The following is a 15,210-nucleotide window of genomic DNA, read 5'->3' as shown; positions in this document are numbered from 1 at the left end:
ACTACTTCTTGCCACACAAATACAATGTTTAAGAGGTCAATGGTAAGTGTGTGCATAACAAGTGTACACATGCATAACAGGTATACATGCCTAGCTTGGTGAGATCATCTCTAGCTGGTACTGCTTGTCTATGGCTCTTTGCAACATGTTTTTTGCATAAAAAATTCTGAAATTTTTTTGAAATATAATTGCATTTATAAATAATTTTCATTGGACAGAGGATGCAATAAGCAAGGGTTACCTGTACATATATTTTTTGTTCACTGTCACATTAGATGCTTCATGAAGAGATGGCAATTCTTTCTCTTCACTATGAAATGTGTATATCTCCACAGCAATTGTTTGCACTGATGATTGATTGCTCTCAGCATGCATAACAGGTATACATGCCTAGTTTGGTGGTATCATCTCCAGCTGGTACTGCTTATCTCTTTAAAAGATGTTCTTGCATTAAAAATGAAGTTATTTGGGATAGGGGACTAGAATTATAGTGTATGTTAAAAGAGCAGTTTTTTATTTTTTTATAGGTTAGATTTGTTGATTTGTGCTGTTTTAATGAATGATTTTGAGAAATAACAAGTAGCAAAGATTGATAATTTGTTTTAAGAAATTATTATAATTTCAAATTCAAATAATAAGTTTAATAAAAACACTAATTTCGACATGAGATGAGGCAAAGTATTTATTTCAAAATTACTGAAAAAATATTTATCTTGTAATTAACAACCACATCTTAAAGAAATTACTATAAGCATATAGATTCAAATTCAACTGAAGTTATTGTTTTTTTCTTTCTTGCTCATTTATGCTTCTCCCAAGTCCTAATGCTGTAACAATCTTTTCATATGCAGATTTAATTATCATCAGTGGATTATTATTTTTCACTTTTCTAAATCTTCAGATGCCATTTCACATCATAATCTTGGCTGCCACATGTGCTTTAGCTAGCTATCATATTAATTATACAAAGTATCAATATGCACAATAAACATTCTAAGTCAGAAGTATATTGTGCAGTTTACTCACATGTTTGAATGCCACTCCCTTCCCAGGCAGAGCCAGTGCAGTGATTCAATCCAATACAATTATAAAAAATATATCTGACACCTGTGAGACTTATAAAGAATAAGAACCTATAATCAATAGTTATGTACCCTACCACAGATAAAACCTAACAGTTCCATGCACCATTTTTCATCTAGGGTTCTCATTTCCCTTTCAAAAGGAACATTTTTGAAAAATTTTATTATCAAGGTTGTGTTTTGAAGAGAATGGCTTTCCAATTAAACCCACTGTACTCATAATTTGTCCCCATATTTAAATATTGCCTTGTTAATTTCAAAATTACTGGTGTATAAATAAAATATTATTTAACCCCATATTGGGCATGGCTGACTCTTAAGTGCTATAGTGGCCTTTAAATGTAAATAAGTTACCTATCAATGTCAGTATCAAAAAAATATATGTCCATATTAGTATTCCTCAATTACTGTGATTCCTTTCAAACTTTCAAGTTTGACCACAAATAAAATAACATGTTTTTATTAAGCCTAACAATAACTATGGATTTCAAATTAGCTTTTTAATTCCAAATTAAAACTATGGATTTCAAATTAGCAGGGTTTTTATGTGTAATTCTGACAGCATGCTACCATCATGTGCTTTAGTGCTAGGAAAGAATTAATGTAGAAATACTTAATTCCATTACATGCAGAAAATGTTTATATTAATTAAGTAGGGCAAAAGTTCTTTAAAGAGACAAAATAAAAGTGTAAAGCTTTAGCTTAAGAAAATGTGTAATTAGATTATGTTCTTTCCCAAGAAGGAATGCTTTCACCATGCTGATTCTCTCAACACCCTAATGTGTTGAGAGATTCACTTGAAATCTTGAACTGTGCTAATAATTGACAACCTCAGTTGTATATAGTAAAAAAGTTGGATAAACAAGAGTACTGCTTTATTTAAAATAAATACTTGTCTAAATTTCACTGGTCAGGTAATAGCAGAAGCGTAAACATACCAGTTCTCCCATTATCATTATCATTTTTGAGGTCTGCTCGTGCCATTCGGGGAGACATCTCCAATTTGGAACTATCCCATGACTCCACAGCACTGTCAACGCTAGGCAATGGTCTAACAAAGGAACTCATATAGTCTTCCTCTGTCTGAAGAGAAAAAAATAGACTAAAATTGGATAAAAGATTTTTAATAGCAACCCTTTATCTGAATATAAAATGCTATAGTGACACAGAAGCTCTCAAATTATCACTCATAATTTAAGTTACTTTAACAAATGCCGTGTGCAGTAAAGATTCAAACCTTCCACAAACTACATAAATACCAAAAACAAAAGTTTTTTTCAAAAATTATTCAAGTTACATATTTCACTATTTCTACATAATTGCTAAGGATATTTAAGCACTTATAGTACCTAGGGAACAATTTTTGGATCTGCTGGTCATAAACACCTACTGCTTGATCATTTAACCAATTTCTGAATGTGCTTCTTCAAATGCAAAAAGAGATGGTAATACCAGACTAATGGCAGCAAGTCTGGGCTATGTAGCAGTGGTCAAAGATATATTAGCAAAATTGCATTAACAGTTCTTGTGTGTCAGAGTGAGGTCTTGCATTATTGTGCATCATCAAAACAAATGCCCTTGGAGATAAAACCATGCCTTTTGTCTCAGATGCTCATCTTTAAACTCTTGTAGTATTTGCCTGCATTTATGATTATTCCTTACAGCATGAAAATGTCTTGTTGAAATGTTTGTTTGAATTTTCTTCATTCCAGATGAGCCTATATAGTAATAATAATAGTAGTGGTGGAAAATGATGCAAAAAAGCAAGCTTAAATAGCATCAACCAAAAAAAAAAAAAAAAAACACACACACTTCACCATCCTTACCTTCCAAGAATTTGTCTAGTTCTTCCTTAAATTCATTCAAACCATCCACTTCCACAGCAACAGATGGAAGCCTATTCTAACAATCAACCACTTCACTGGCTGAAGGCAAACACCATCCTTCCTAACTTAAATTTATGGCCACTCGTGTGTGTGTAGTCTCAGCAAGTGGAAGATTAACATTCAGCTTACTCAATCCAATCAAAGCTTTAAACACCTCAATCAGATCACCCTGCAAGTGCCTTAGTCTCCAATGGTGCAATTTGCAGAACTGAAGCCTTTCTAGGTAAGAGCACCATTTTGTTCCCTTCACCAATCTGATTGCCCTTCTCTGCACATTGCAGCAGATCTACATCCTTCCTAACGTGAGGCCTCCAGACCTGTGTACAATACTCTAGATGTAACCTAATCATGGCCTTGTACAAAGGGATAATCATCTCCTTATCCCTACTAGCAAAGTTTCTGTATATCATTGACAAAACCCCATAAGCTGTCCTGGCAGTACATCTACAGATAATTTCATATCTGACTGCACAATTACCCCCAGGTCTTTTTCATTTTCTACTACCCTGAGTGTAATTCCACACAGTTGATAAGTTACTCTGAGATTACTGCTACCATATGCAGTACTTTGCATTTGTAAATGTTAAACTTCAACTGCCATTTCTCAGCCCATCAACCTAATTTTTCTAAATCTTTTTGCAGTAGCATACCTTCATTATTGTCGTTAACCAGTCTGTCACCTTTTTATCATCTGCAAACTTTGATATTAAGCCTGATATTCCTTCATCAATATCATTAATAAATACTGAAAACAACAACAGGCCCAGCACTGAACTCTAGAGAACTCCACTGATAACATTAGTCCACAAAGAACAGCACTCACTGATAACTACTTTCTGTCTTCTTCCACTTAACCATCCCTTTATCCATAGCAGTAACGTACCCTTAATGCCAAACTGTTTATTTATACAGCAGTCTTTTATGTGCAACAGTATCAAAAGCCTTCCTGAAATCCAAGTATATGATATCTGAATTATTTTTTGCATCCAGTTCCTTGGTCACTGCATCATAGTAACCTATCAGCTTGGTTAGACAAGACCACCCCTTAATGAATCCATGCTGTGACTGCACTATAATTGCATATTCCTGTCCAGATGGTCCTGCATTACTTCTTTAACCTGTGACTCCATTATTTTCCTTGGAACAGATGTTACGCTGACAGGTCTAATTACTCATGTCAACTTTTGATTTCCCTTTATGAATTGGGGATAAAGTCACGCATATCCAGTCCATAGGGACCTCCCCTGAATCCAAGGATGTTCTCATAATTATGGCTAAGGATTTGCTCACCTCCCTTGCTGTATCCCTTAATATGAGTAATAAGAGTAGGAGACTGCCAGAATTACTTAACAAGTACAGGTCACTGTTGAAAAAAAGCCATGAATTAGGGTTGAATTTGAGAGTGTCTGCAATTCTGCCCAGACATGATAGGAGGGATATATGATGAGAGCCTTGTCGATCAATTTGGACCTGGAAAGATTGTGCAAGACTCAAGGGGTAGAATTTTTTTTAAGCCTGCTCTGTACTTGTTAACAGGAGAGACTGCTTCTACAGGGATGGGATACACTTAAATAGAAAGGGTGCAAGAATATTTGCTGATGCTATCGAGGCAGTGTTACGTGGGTCGGAAAACTGCTAGCTTGGGGGGATACAAGGACTAATAGATTAACAGTAGCCACTGGCAGAGGTGAAAGTGATTCTTGCACTGCTTCTATTGGAATGAGCAGCAGCCTGGAAAACAAGATGCAGGATATTTCAGAGACTGCTGAGAGAGTCACTGCGGTACAAGTAAACACATGGGTTGTGTTAGGGTAGCTAAGAATAGGAACAGGTGCATGTATACTTGCGTGTACAGCAATGCTAGGAGTTTGGTAAATAAATTTGACGAATTTGAGGTATTGCTCAAAACATCAAAGGCAGATATTGTTAGGATATCAGAGATGTGGTGTCACACAGATATAAGGAATGCAGAACTGGAATTTGGGGAGTACAATGTGTACAGAAAGGATAGACAGGATAGGAAGGGAGGAGGGGACCGCTCTAGCCTAGTGGTCAGGCGCGCGGGTGCATAAGTACATGTGCCTTGAGCGGGATCTAAGCCCGTGACTCCTAAATACGGTGCTGTTTCTTGTATTCTGTGTATCTTGTAAACTCCTCTGACCTTTTAAGGTCGCCGTAGCCTAGTGGTCAGACGTGCGGGTGCATAAGTACATGTGCCTTGAGGGACCAGAGTTCAAGCCCGTGACTGCTGAATACGGTGCTGTTTCTTATATTCTGTCTATCGTGTGAACTCCCCTGACTGTTTGGTCGTCCCAGAGTATAAACAGAAAATTTAATTTTAGTTAAGAAACACATAAAATCCAAGGAAGTGAAGCCAGTCAACATCGCTGGACAGTGCAGTGTCGAGTCAGTTTGGTGTGACATAAGCATTAGGAGATCAAAATTGAGAGTAGGAGTGTGCTATAGGCCTAATGACTCTGAGAAGTATAATAAGAAACTGTACATGGAAATAGAGTGGGCCAGTAAATCAGAGAGTCTTATAATGGGGGATTTTATTTTCCCAGATATTGACTGGAATTTGTGGGTTCGTCACTCACACACTAGCAAGGTTTTTGTGGATTTATTGAATGACTGTTTTCTACATTAGCATGTTTGGGAGGCAACTAGAGGGAGTAATACTCTTGATCTGATTATCAGTAGTGATTCTTCATGCATTAAGAATCTGCAGATAAAGGAACCACTAGGTGGCAGTGATCACAGTGTGCTGAAGTGGGATTTACTCAAAGAGGTAACTACCATTAGGGGTAAAGGGAAGGGTTTTTGCTTTCGGAAAGGCGACTACGATGGTCTGAGACAGTATTTAAATTCTATACAGTGGGACCAACTGATGATGTTACAAACAGCAAATTCAAAATGGGAAGCATTCAAAGAACTTATCTTGGAAGCTACTAGGCTTTACATACCAACTAAGAAATATTGTTGAAGGTTTAGGCCTAAATGAATGTCAGATAAACTAATGAGAGACATGGCAGAGAAGAAAAATGCCTGGGATACATATAAATTAATGGGTGACATGGAAGCCTATGATAGATATAAGTTGGTCTGTAACCAAGTCACAAAGGAGATTAGGCAGGCAAAGGCAGATTACGAGAAATCCTTGGCAAAGGATGCAAAGAAAAACAGAAAAGATTTCTTTACCTATGTAAACTCTAGAAGGAAAGGGATGAATCGGATTGGTCCACTGGATATTGATGGTTTAACAGTTGAGGATCCTGCTCAGGTGGCTAACAAACTAAACAAGTATTTTGCATCTACATTCACACATGAGGAGTTATGCAGGAAGGGGAATGCCAGAGGTGAAGTAAATTCTGGCAGTGAGCTAGATGATAACTGAGAGGAAAGTGGAGGAGAAATTGTTGAGGATAAACATAAAAAAGGCACTGGGGTGGATGGGATCTATCCAGTTATATTAAAGGACACAGCAAAGGAAGTAAGCAATCCTTTAGCCATAGAGCTTCTTTGGACTCAGGGGAGGTACCCATAGACTGGAGATGTGCAAATGTGACCCCAATTCACAAAGGAGGATCAAAGGCTGACACAAGTAATTATAGACCTGTGAGTTTAACTTCTGTTCCAGGAAAATTAATGGAGGCATGGTTGAAAAAGCACTGCAGGATCATCTAGACAAGACTTCAGTTATAGTTAGCATTAGCATTAGTAGAGGCATTTGATGCAAGAAAGCAAGCTTATGCAGCATCAGCCAAAAAAAAAAAAAAAAAAAAAAAAACCACTTCCACTTCACCCCTCTGTTCGTTCAAAATACCTGTCCAGCTGAGCCTTAAACTTATTTAGGCTATCAACCTCCACTACAAGGGATGGAAGTCTGTTCCACCAACCAACCACCTGCTGGCTAAAGGCAAATTTCCACACGTCTATCCTACATCTGTCTTTCCTCAATTTGAATTTATGCCCTCTCAGGTGATTATTCTGAGCTAGAGGAAGAATCCCATCAGCATTGAGCATGCTCAAACCATTCAAGGCTTTATACACCTCTATCAGATCACCTCGCTGGTGCCTAGTCTCCAGACACTGTAATTTGCAAAACTTAAGCCTTTCTTCGTAAGAGCACCCCTTTGTTCCATTCACTAATCTTGTTGCCCTTCTCTGTACTCGTTCCAGCAGCTCTACGTCCTTCTTGAAATGAGGCCTCCAGACCTGTATACAGTACTCTAGGTGTGGCCTGACCATTGCCTTATACAAGGGAATAATCACCTCCTTATCCCTGCTGGAAAAATTCCTGTATATCATTGACAATACTCCATGAGCTACTCTTGCAGCCCATCTGCACTGCTCAGAGAACTTCATATCTGCCTGCACAACCACCCCCAAGTCCCTTTCATTCTCTACCACTGTCAGTGTAGTACCACAGAGTTGATACGTTGCTCTGGGGTTGCTGTTTCCCATGTGTAGTACTTTACATTTGTCAATGTTAAACTTGATTTGCCACCACTCTCAGTCCATCTGCTCAACCTTTCCAGATCCTGTTGCAGCAGCATAGTGTCAGTAGTGTCCTTGACAACCCTGCCAACCTTTGTATCGTCTGCAAACTTGGACATTAAGCTTGATATACCATCATCAATATCATTTATAAATACAGAAAACAATAATGGACCCAACACTGAGCCCTGAGGGACTCCACTAATAACATTAGTCCACGATGAGCAGTGTCCATTGATTACCACTCTCTGTCTTCTCCCCCTCAACCACCCCTTTATCCATAGCAGCAATTTGCCTCCAATGTCACACTGCTCCAATTTATGTAGCAGTCTTCCATGTGCAACAGTATCAAAAGCCTTTCTAAGATCCAAGTATATAATATCAAAGCTATTCCCTGCATCCAGTTCTTTTGTGACTGCATCATAGTATCCAATCAAATTGGTCAGGCAAGACTTCCCCTTAACAAAGCCATGCTGTGTCCGAGCTATAACTGAAGTCTTGTCTAAATGATCCTGCAGTGCTTCTTTAACCAGTGCCTCCATTAATTTTCCTGGAACAGAAGTTAAGCTCACAGGTCTATAATTACTTGTGTCAGCCTTTGATCCTCCTTTGTGAATTGGGGTCACATTTGCACATTTCCAGTCTATGGGTACCTCCCCTGAGTCCAAGGAAGCTCTCATAATTATGGCTAAGGGTTTGCTTACTTCCTTTGCTGCCTCCTTTAATATAACTGGATAGATCCCATCCATTAGGTGTGTACCTAGAGTCCCCAATATTTGAGGAGCCTAAAAAGTTGAAATATAGAAAGTTTTGCATCAGTGGGGACACCAAAATCCTGGTACCTTAGGAAACCCATTCTGATCTAAATGTACAACTGCTTCTCATATATTCAGTTTCAGCACTTACTGAAAGTTCAGAGGCCATAATTATGAATAACATAAATGTTAGCTTACAAAAGACAGTAATCTTCAAAACAGCTTTATATAAACATATCCAAAATATGCCTAGTGAAAAATAAATATTAGTCAAAACACAAAAACTACAGAGACAGTGAAATTTCCATGTGCAACACAATGTATGGTTCAGAAAAGTTTGTCATTAAGAGGGCAGAGTGCAAAAAAAGTCTATCTACAATGCCTATTAGATCCCTCATCCATGATCTACAGGTAGTGGGAGCAATAACTGTCACATTCTTTTGTTAAAGGAGACAGGATTGAACTGCATATCCGTAAAAAAATATATATATACTAATATGTATATATACATGTGTGTGCACACGCACACTTTTTTAGCTTTGGCAAATATTGTGAATCAAATTTTTTGTTTGTATATTTTTATCTTTTTATAACTGGCAGAGTAGAATCGTTTTTGGAACACTCTTATGACATCAATTTTTATTCAAGCACAGTTACTCATTCATTTAATATATAAACTGGATACTCTGAAGAATATCTTATATACGATATTCAAATTACTGTGCAGTGATATTTGTATTTTAATTTGTATTTTTGTGTTTAACATTCAAACACTTTATTTATAATTGATATAAAGTTATTTGTCATTATTCAAATTACCTTACCTCTTCAGATTCTCTTAAGGCTCTTTCAGCATCTCCTGTAAGAAAAAAAAAAGAAGCTGCTTTCTACCTGAGATAATAAATATGCAATAAAATGAAAAGATGCAAGAGTAAATAAATCACATAATGTGTCATAAAAACTTTGTATCAGTATTGGGCAAAATAATGCTAAAAAGTATCACCATTGCTAACCAACAAATCAAAAATTTTTTCCAAACATCCTTGGAAAAAGTTAAAATATGCATCAATGACAATCAGGCTTAGGTTATTTTATTCAGAAGGAAAAATCATTTACAAACTTAGTTGTGCTTTTAAATTTTCTACTATTAATCACATATGTTTCAGGCAGGAAATATATTAACAAATTTTATTGAACAAAATTTACTCTTTAATTTAAATATATTATTAACATAATAACAAGAAACAGCTAAACAACTGCAATTCAAATAGTACTATGTATCACAGTAATATTGTTATTTTCAGTTTAAATTAAAACCCTAAAAAATACTTACGGTCAGAACTTTTTGATATTTTTAATGTAACTACATCCCTAGAGTTCTGAAGCATTAAAACTGCTTCACTTAGTGATTTGCCCCTGAGACTTTGCCCATTGATAGCTAACAGCTTATCACCTACATGTATAGCACCAGTCCTAGTTAAAAAAGAATGGAAATGAATTTTTAGGATTTCTTTTTACTTATTTATCAGTGTAATTAGTTTAAGAATAAGAGCTCATGTTCAAAATTATGAAATACATCTTAAGAAGAAAGAGTAGTTCTTAAGCAAAGTTTGCAATGGGCACTATTTAAATAATAATCAGATTGTAGATGACTGGTACTTGGTGTTGGGACTTAACACTGTATTTTCTTCCAAAATAATTTACAATGCTTGTTCTGATATAAAATATTTATATTGAACAAAAAAACTTCTTTACTTATTCAAAACTTTTTGAAATATAAGCATGTACGAAGAAGAAGAACCAGAGGTCAAGCAATAAACATGTAAAAAAAAACATATTTGGGCACTGAATTTATAAAAAGTATATAGATAAAGAAATTCCAAGGTGATAATGAACTTGATAATACAATTAAATCTTATGTATTGATTTAAGTGATACTGCACTGAGATTTTAAAGAAAAATTTTAAAAGCACTTTAAGTACAAAGTGGTTTTAAAATAACTTATTGTAAAAATGTGTAAATGTTTTAACAAAAACATATTAATCAATATACAAGAAAACAATAAACAAGTTTTATTGTTGGGCCTCAATTTATGTGCCTGTAAATTTTGCTCAAAATATCAACCCTCTGGATCAACAACAGCTTCAATTCAACTAATGAAATTATGACCAGCAGAGGGAAACTGATCTTGAGATGCATTTGTTGTTTCTATTTGATTGCCCTCTTTATTTGCACAACATCTTTTGCATAATGTCTGCAGATGACTTAATGACTTTTCATAACCTCACAACCAATAATCAGCAGGATTTAAATTTAGACTGTAAGGTGGTCACTTAATTGCAAATGATCTGTTAATGTTTCTTCTGCTAAAATATTATTGTAATTATTCTGTAATTCTCTGGTGAATGTGAAGATGTCCCATCTTTTTGAAAATTTTCTCCTTTGTCTCAAACCCTTGGAATGAAAACATTTTACATGTCTGCATATCTCTCCATTCAAGAATGCAGTAATAAAGTCTATTAACAATTTCTTCAAAGGAAATATAGTCTAATTATGAAAGTGAATATGACTTGACAAAACAGAAGGTCATAGTATGATTTAACTTATCTCATTTCTGTCATTCCATCCCTAACACATGAGATCTCATTTCTATTTCCAAATCTACTCCTAAAAGTTTCAGCATTAAAATCTTAGCATCAACTTTTAGGAGATTACTGATAATAATAATTAAGCAGTTCTTTTGAGTCATATTTTTGGCAAAACAGAAGGTCATATGACTTAGGTTCTGTTAGCCCATAAAATGCAGTCTAGCCATTATTAGTTACATTCAAGTTGGGCAATACATAAGCATGTGAAATTCAGATGGACTTTATGGCAACTATTCTGAACTGCCTTAAACTTATAGGGGTGTAGTTTCAGGATCTTGGTCACTGTTTTGAGTACAAATGTCCTGGCTATTTGTAAATGTCTGGACACACCTCTCTTACACTCATTCTCTTCTAAGGGTAAAGCTGAGGACAAATCATTTACAGTTTGGCTAATCTTGGCAACAGTTTAGCAATACATTCCAGTCTGTTCAGACTTTAAGATCAATGCCTTCAAGGACCTTTACTTGATCTTTTCAAATGAATTAAATTAAATCAAATTGCTTCCATCAAATTTGTGAGTGCTGCATAAGCATTTAGGGAAATTCTGACTTGCGTAGAGTTCCGTGGAATGCAACCCTTACATAAGACAGGGAGTGGCTGTAATACAAATAGTACTTAATGCTATAGATCTGATGATTTTAATTTTTATTGTTACTACATCTGACATGGTTAGTATTTCTCCACTTCTTCACACATACTCTATTTATCATCTATTTAGCTATATTCTATTATGGTCGTTGGGTATTTCTGCTATTACTAGTAGTGCCTCTTGTCCATAAACCATCCCAATATATATATATATATATATATATATAGAGAGAGAGAGAGAGAGAGAGAGAGAGAGAGAGAGAGAAACTGTGTTTCAAAGATTTTATTTAAAAATTAAATTTTAATTATATTTATCAAGAACAAAAGTGAATAAAAAACAAATTTGAAAAATTAAACTGAAAAAAGATATAACTAATTTTATGCAGTTAAATGGTTAATTTTTAGGAAAAAAAATAATTTAGTTTTACTATAAAGAAGTGAAAATCAATGCTTATATATTATCTTCTTCAAAGAAATGAATTAATTAGAGATGGTTTCTATTTTCAATTTTATTTGAAAAAATAAAGTTATAAAAGAAATATAATAGGAGTAGGAGAAATGTGTTGATAAAATCAAATTTGTCTCGTGTTTTCACTTAACACGTGGAAACTTACCTTTCAGCAAGGCCACTGTCAGTGAGGCCTGAGATGATAATGGGATCAAAAGGCTCTTCACTACCAGATATAGTAATGCCTAGAGGTCCACCATGTCTCACTAACTCCACAGTATACACAACTGATCCTGTAGCATCAGGTTCCTCTGTCATACAAAATGTTATTTTAAAAACAGAACCATTAATTATATGCTAATACTTAGTCAACCATCTTATTTCTTATAAAAGTGATCAATCTATTAGTTACAAATTTAGGCCTAAAAAATTATAGACATAATTGAGATCAATAAGGCTCTAAGTGGGGAAAGTAAAATGAATGAGGGTGAAATTTAAATTATTCCTGAACTAGGGATTATAAATTCAAATTACATGGGGAGGGAGAGGTTAGATTAGAATGTATTGCAAGAAATTTTCTTTTATCCAGCAAGTTGTTAATTACTGGAATAAGCTGCCTCCACAGGTGATCAAGTTTGACAGGATGGAGAAAGTGGAAGGGCAGCATGATAGGTTCCCAGGTGAGGAAGGAATCACACAGGCAGTTTATTTATTATTTTTTTGGTTGGTGAAGCAAAAGCCTAGCACTATATGGCTAATACTAAAATTTAAGGTTTCATTCAGAACCTTAAATCGGATATAAAGGTGATTCTTCACTAATCTCATTTCTGCCATTCCCTCAATTAATACATTAGACTTCATTTCTCTTTCCAAATCTGTATTCTTAAAAGTCTTTCAGCCTGTTATCTTTGCATAAACTTTCAGGGGAGATTATCTATTGCTAATAACAATCAAGCAAGTCATTTAGGAAAATAAGAGGAAAAGTGTGACCATCTTATTTGCTATCAAGTACAATACACTCTGGAATATTACAAACTTACAAATCTAAATCAGAAGCAATAATTACCAGAATAGGTATCATCCTTACGAATGCGTAACTTAACAATATCTCTGCATTCTTGTAATATCTGAGAAGCATCTTCAACAGTGCAGTTGTCCATCCTTATAGAACCAATAGCCAACAGCCTGTCTCCAGGTTGGAGAGTACCTGTTCTATGAGCCACACTTGCTTTTTTGATCGCTGAAATTATCAATGGGTCACCAGAAGCACGATTCTTAGGAGCTGCCAATGAAACGTAGCAAGATTTTAATAACAAACACAAGAAATTTCTCTGGTGACTATATTATTCTAAAAGACACTGTAACTGCTTTCCATTTAGAGCTTCCAGATAAAAATATGCTTAGTGGTGTATAACAATATGGTAACTAAAGATCACAATTTAGATGTAACCTGTAATTGTCAGTTACAATTTAGATGTGATCATGAGTTTTGCTGATCATTACAATGTCTGCTGAACTCTTATTTCTGAATAAAAGCCATAAACAATGAGCAGTTAGCAAAAAAGCTGTTTTTTTTAACTATTTTATAAAAAATTATAAAAGTTCCATCTTTGCAAATTATTGTTTCTATTATCTATAATTTCCTTTACCTAATGAAAATAACACCAAATTTTTTTTTAAAGTAACCCTTAAATTTTTAGATGTAAATAAAAACTTACAAGTAACTGTAATGCCAAGAGTTGTGCCTCTCTTAGGTAACTTAACAGCAAATGTTCCACTGCTAGGCACAACTGATTCAGCAACATCAAACTCTATTTCTATTAGCACTGTCGGTCGGGACTGCTGAATGAGTTGTGTCACCTCTTCTACTGACATACCATCTGTACTTTGTCTATTCACTGCTAGGACACGATCTCCCACTTGCAAGGTACCTGTTCTAAAAGTGTAACATGAAAATAAAAACATCATAAATTGAAAATTTATAATGAGCGGTTTCCTCTTTAATATACAGTAGGATTAGATAAAATTTGTGGGCTAGATTAAATTTTTTTAAATTCCCTTTGGGCTCGGGTCCTAGTCATAAAAGCCTAGCCATTTAAAATGAAACCATACATGCAGGAGTTAAAATAATGCAATTTTAAAAATTTACATTATTTTAACTTATTAATAAAACTTTTATACAGGTATCCATTAATCAATAGGTGTTGAAAATGTTCAGCTTACACAACTAAACATTCATCTGCCATACTGACCATATTATGCACCACTCTCTGAAAGTGTTACAAACCTTATGTTTTGGATATTAACTTCAATTTCCTGTTCAAGTTTCTTTCTCCAATGATTGTAGATTATTGTCATATACTTTTTCTTTTAATATTCTCCACAAAAAATAAAACAAGAAGTGACAAGTCAGAGAAATGTGGTGGTAATAACTCTTTTGACATAATATGCTGACCAATCCTTCCAACAGGGTCACATTTAAATTGTCCGTATGGCAAGTGGCACCATCTTGTTTGAATTGGTAATATTTTTCATCTGCTTCCAACAAAGCAACAATCTGTGTGTGTGACAATCTCCTGGTATTGTTCAGAATTTATTGTTTCACTGAACTGAAAAACATTGGCTGAACAAATGTTTTCATGACATTGTACACCACATTCCAGTTTTGACTGCTTGCAACGGTTCTTAACAACTGACGTGGAGATTCACAGAAATCCAGATGTAATTATTTTGAACTACTTACATAACCAGATAAATGAAACCATGCTTGTTAAAAACATAGTCTAGAGTGTTGATGTTCAGCATTTAGTTCCTTCAGCATTGAAGGAACTAAATGCTGACAAAAAGTTTCTGATTTATGTTGGGGATGTGTTCCTGTGAATACAACATATATTGAAATTACATAAATCAGAGTTTTTTTCCCATATGTACATTCATAAGCTATAAAGAGGAGATGGGTTTCTTTGGTAAAATTTTTGGACTTGCTTACTTAATTTAAGTTTCACTTAGCTACTCATTAAAAGCAAAATATTTAAACAAATCGGAATATATTTAAACTAGAAATAAATAAAAATACACACATATATTGTACCATATACACTCAGTGATCACTGAATTATAATCACCCCATCCATAATGGACTATGCCACATAACTCGCAGCATAAAAAGCCAAACAGCTTTGTTTGCTAGAGCACTGGTAATCTGCATCTGATTGTGCAAGTCAAAGTGATAAGTAGCAGGTATGGAATATAGTAAAGATAATGTGGAGTTTCAAAAGGGCATGATTGTGTGAGGTCGTGCATCAG

At 34.9% G+C, this 15,210-nt stretch overlaps 1 protein-coding gene across 1 annotated transcript in view; it reads right to left on the bottom strand.

Annotated features, from left to right (window-relative positions):
- The window catches only part of LOC150090087 (glutamate receptor-interacting protein 2-like), a 113,013-nt gene that overhangs the window by 8,262 nt on the left and 89,541 nt on the right, over window positions 1-15,210 (bottom strand). Inside the window, exons 12-17 of the mRNA XM_090389756.1 lie at window positions 13,623-13,840; window positions 12,971-13,186; window positions 12,071-12,215; window positions 9,554-9,693; window positions 9,045-9,079; window positions 2,021-2,165 (exon numbers count right to left, since the gene is read on the bottom strand). Of these exons, the coding sequence (XP_090245882.1) occupies window positions 2,021-2,165; window positions 9,045-9,079; window positions 9,554-9,693; window positions 12,071-12,215; window positions 12,971-13,186; window positions 13,623-13,840 (899 nt within the window). The remainder of the gene's footprint in view (window positions 1-2,020; window positions 2,166-9,044; window positions 9,080-9,553; window positions 9,694-12,070; window positions 12,216-12,970; window positions 13,187-13,622; window positions 13,841-15,210) is intronic.

Source organism: Mastigoproctus giganteus, chromosome 2, assembly GCF_048544385.1.
Source record: "Mastigoproctus giganteus isolate SK-2022 chromosome 2, ASM4854438v1, whole genome shotgun sequence".
Classification (NCBI taxonomy): domain Eukaryota; kingdom Metazoa; phylum Arthropoda; class Arachnida; order Uropygi; family Thelyphonidae; genus Mastigoproctus; species Mastigoproctus giganteus.
This window is presented reverse-complemented; position numbering and strand designations above follow the sequence as displayed.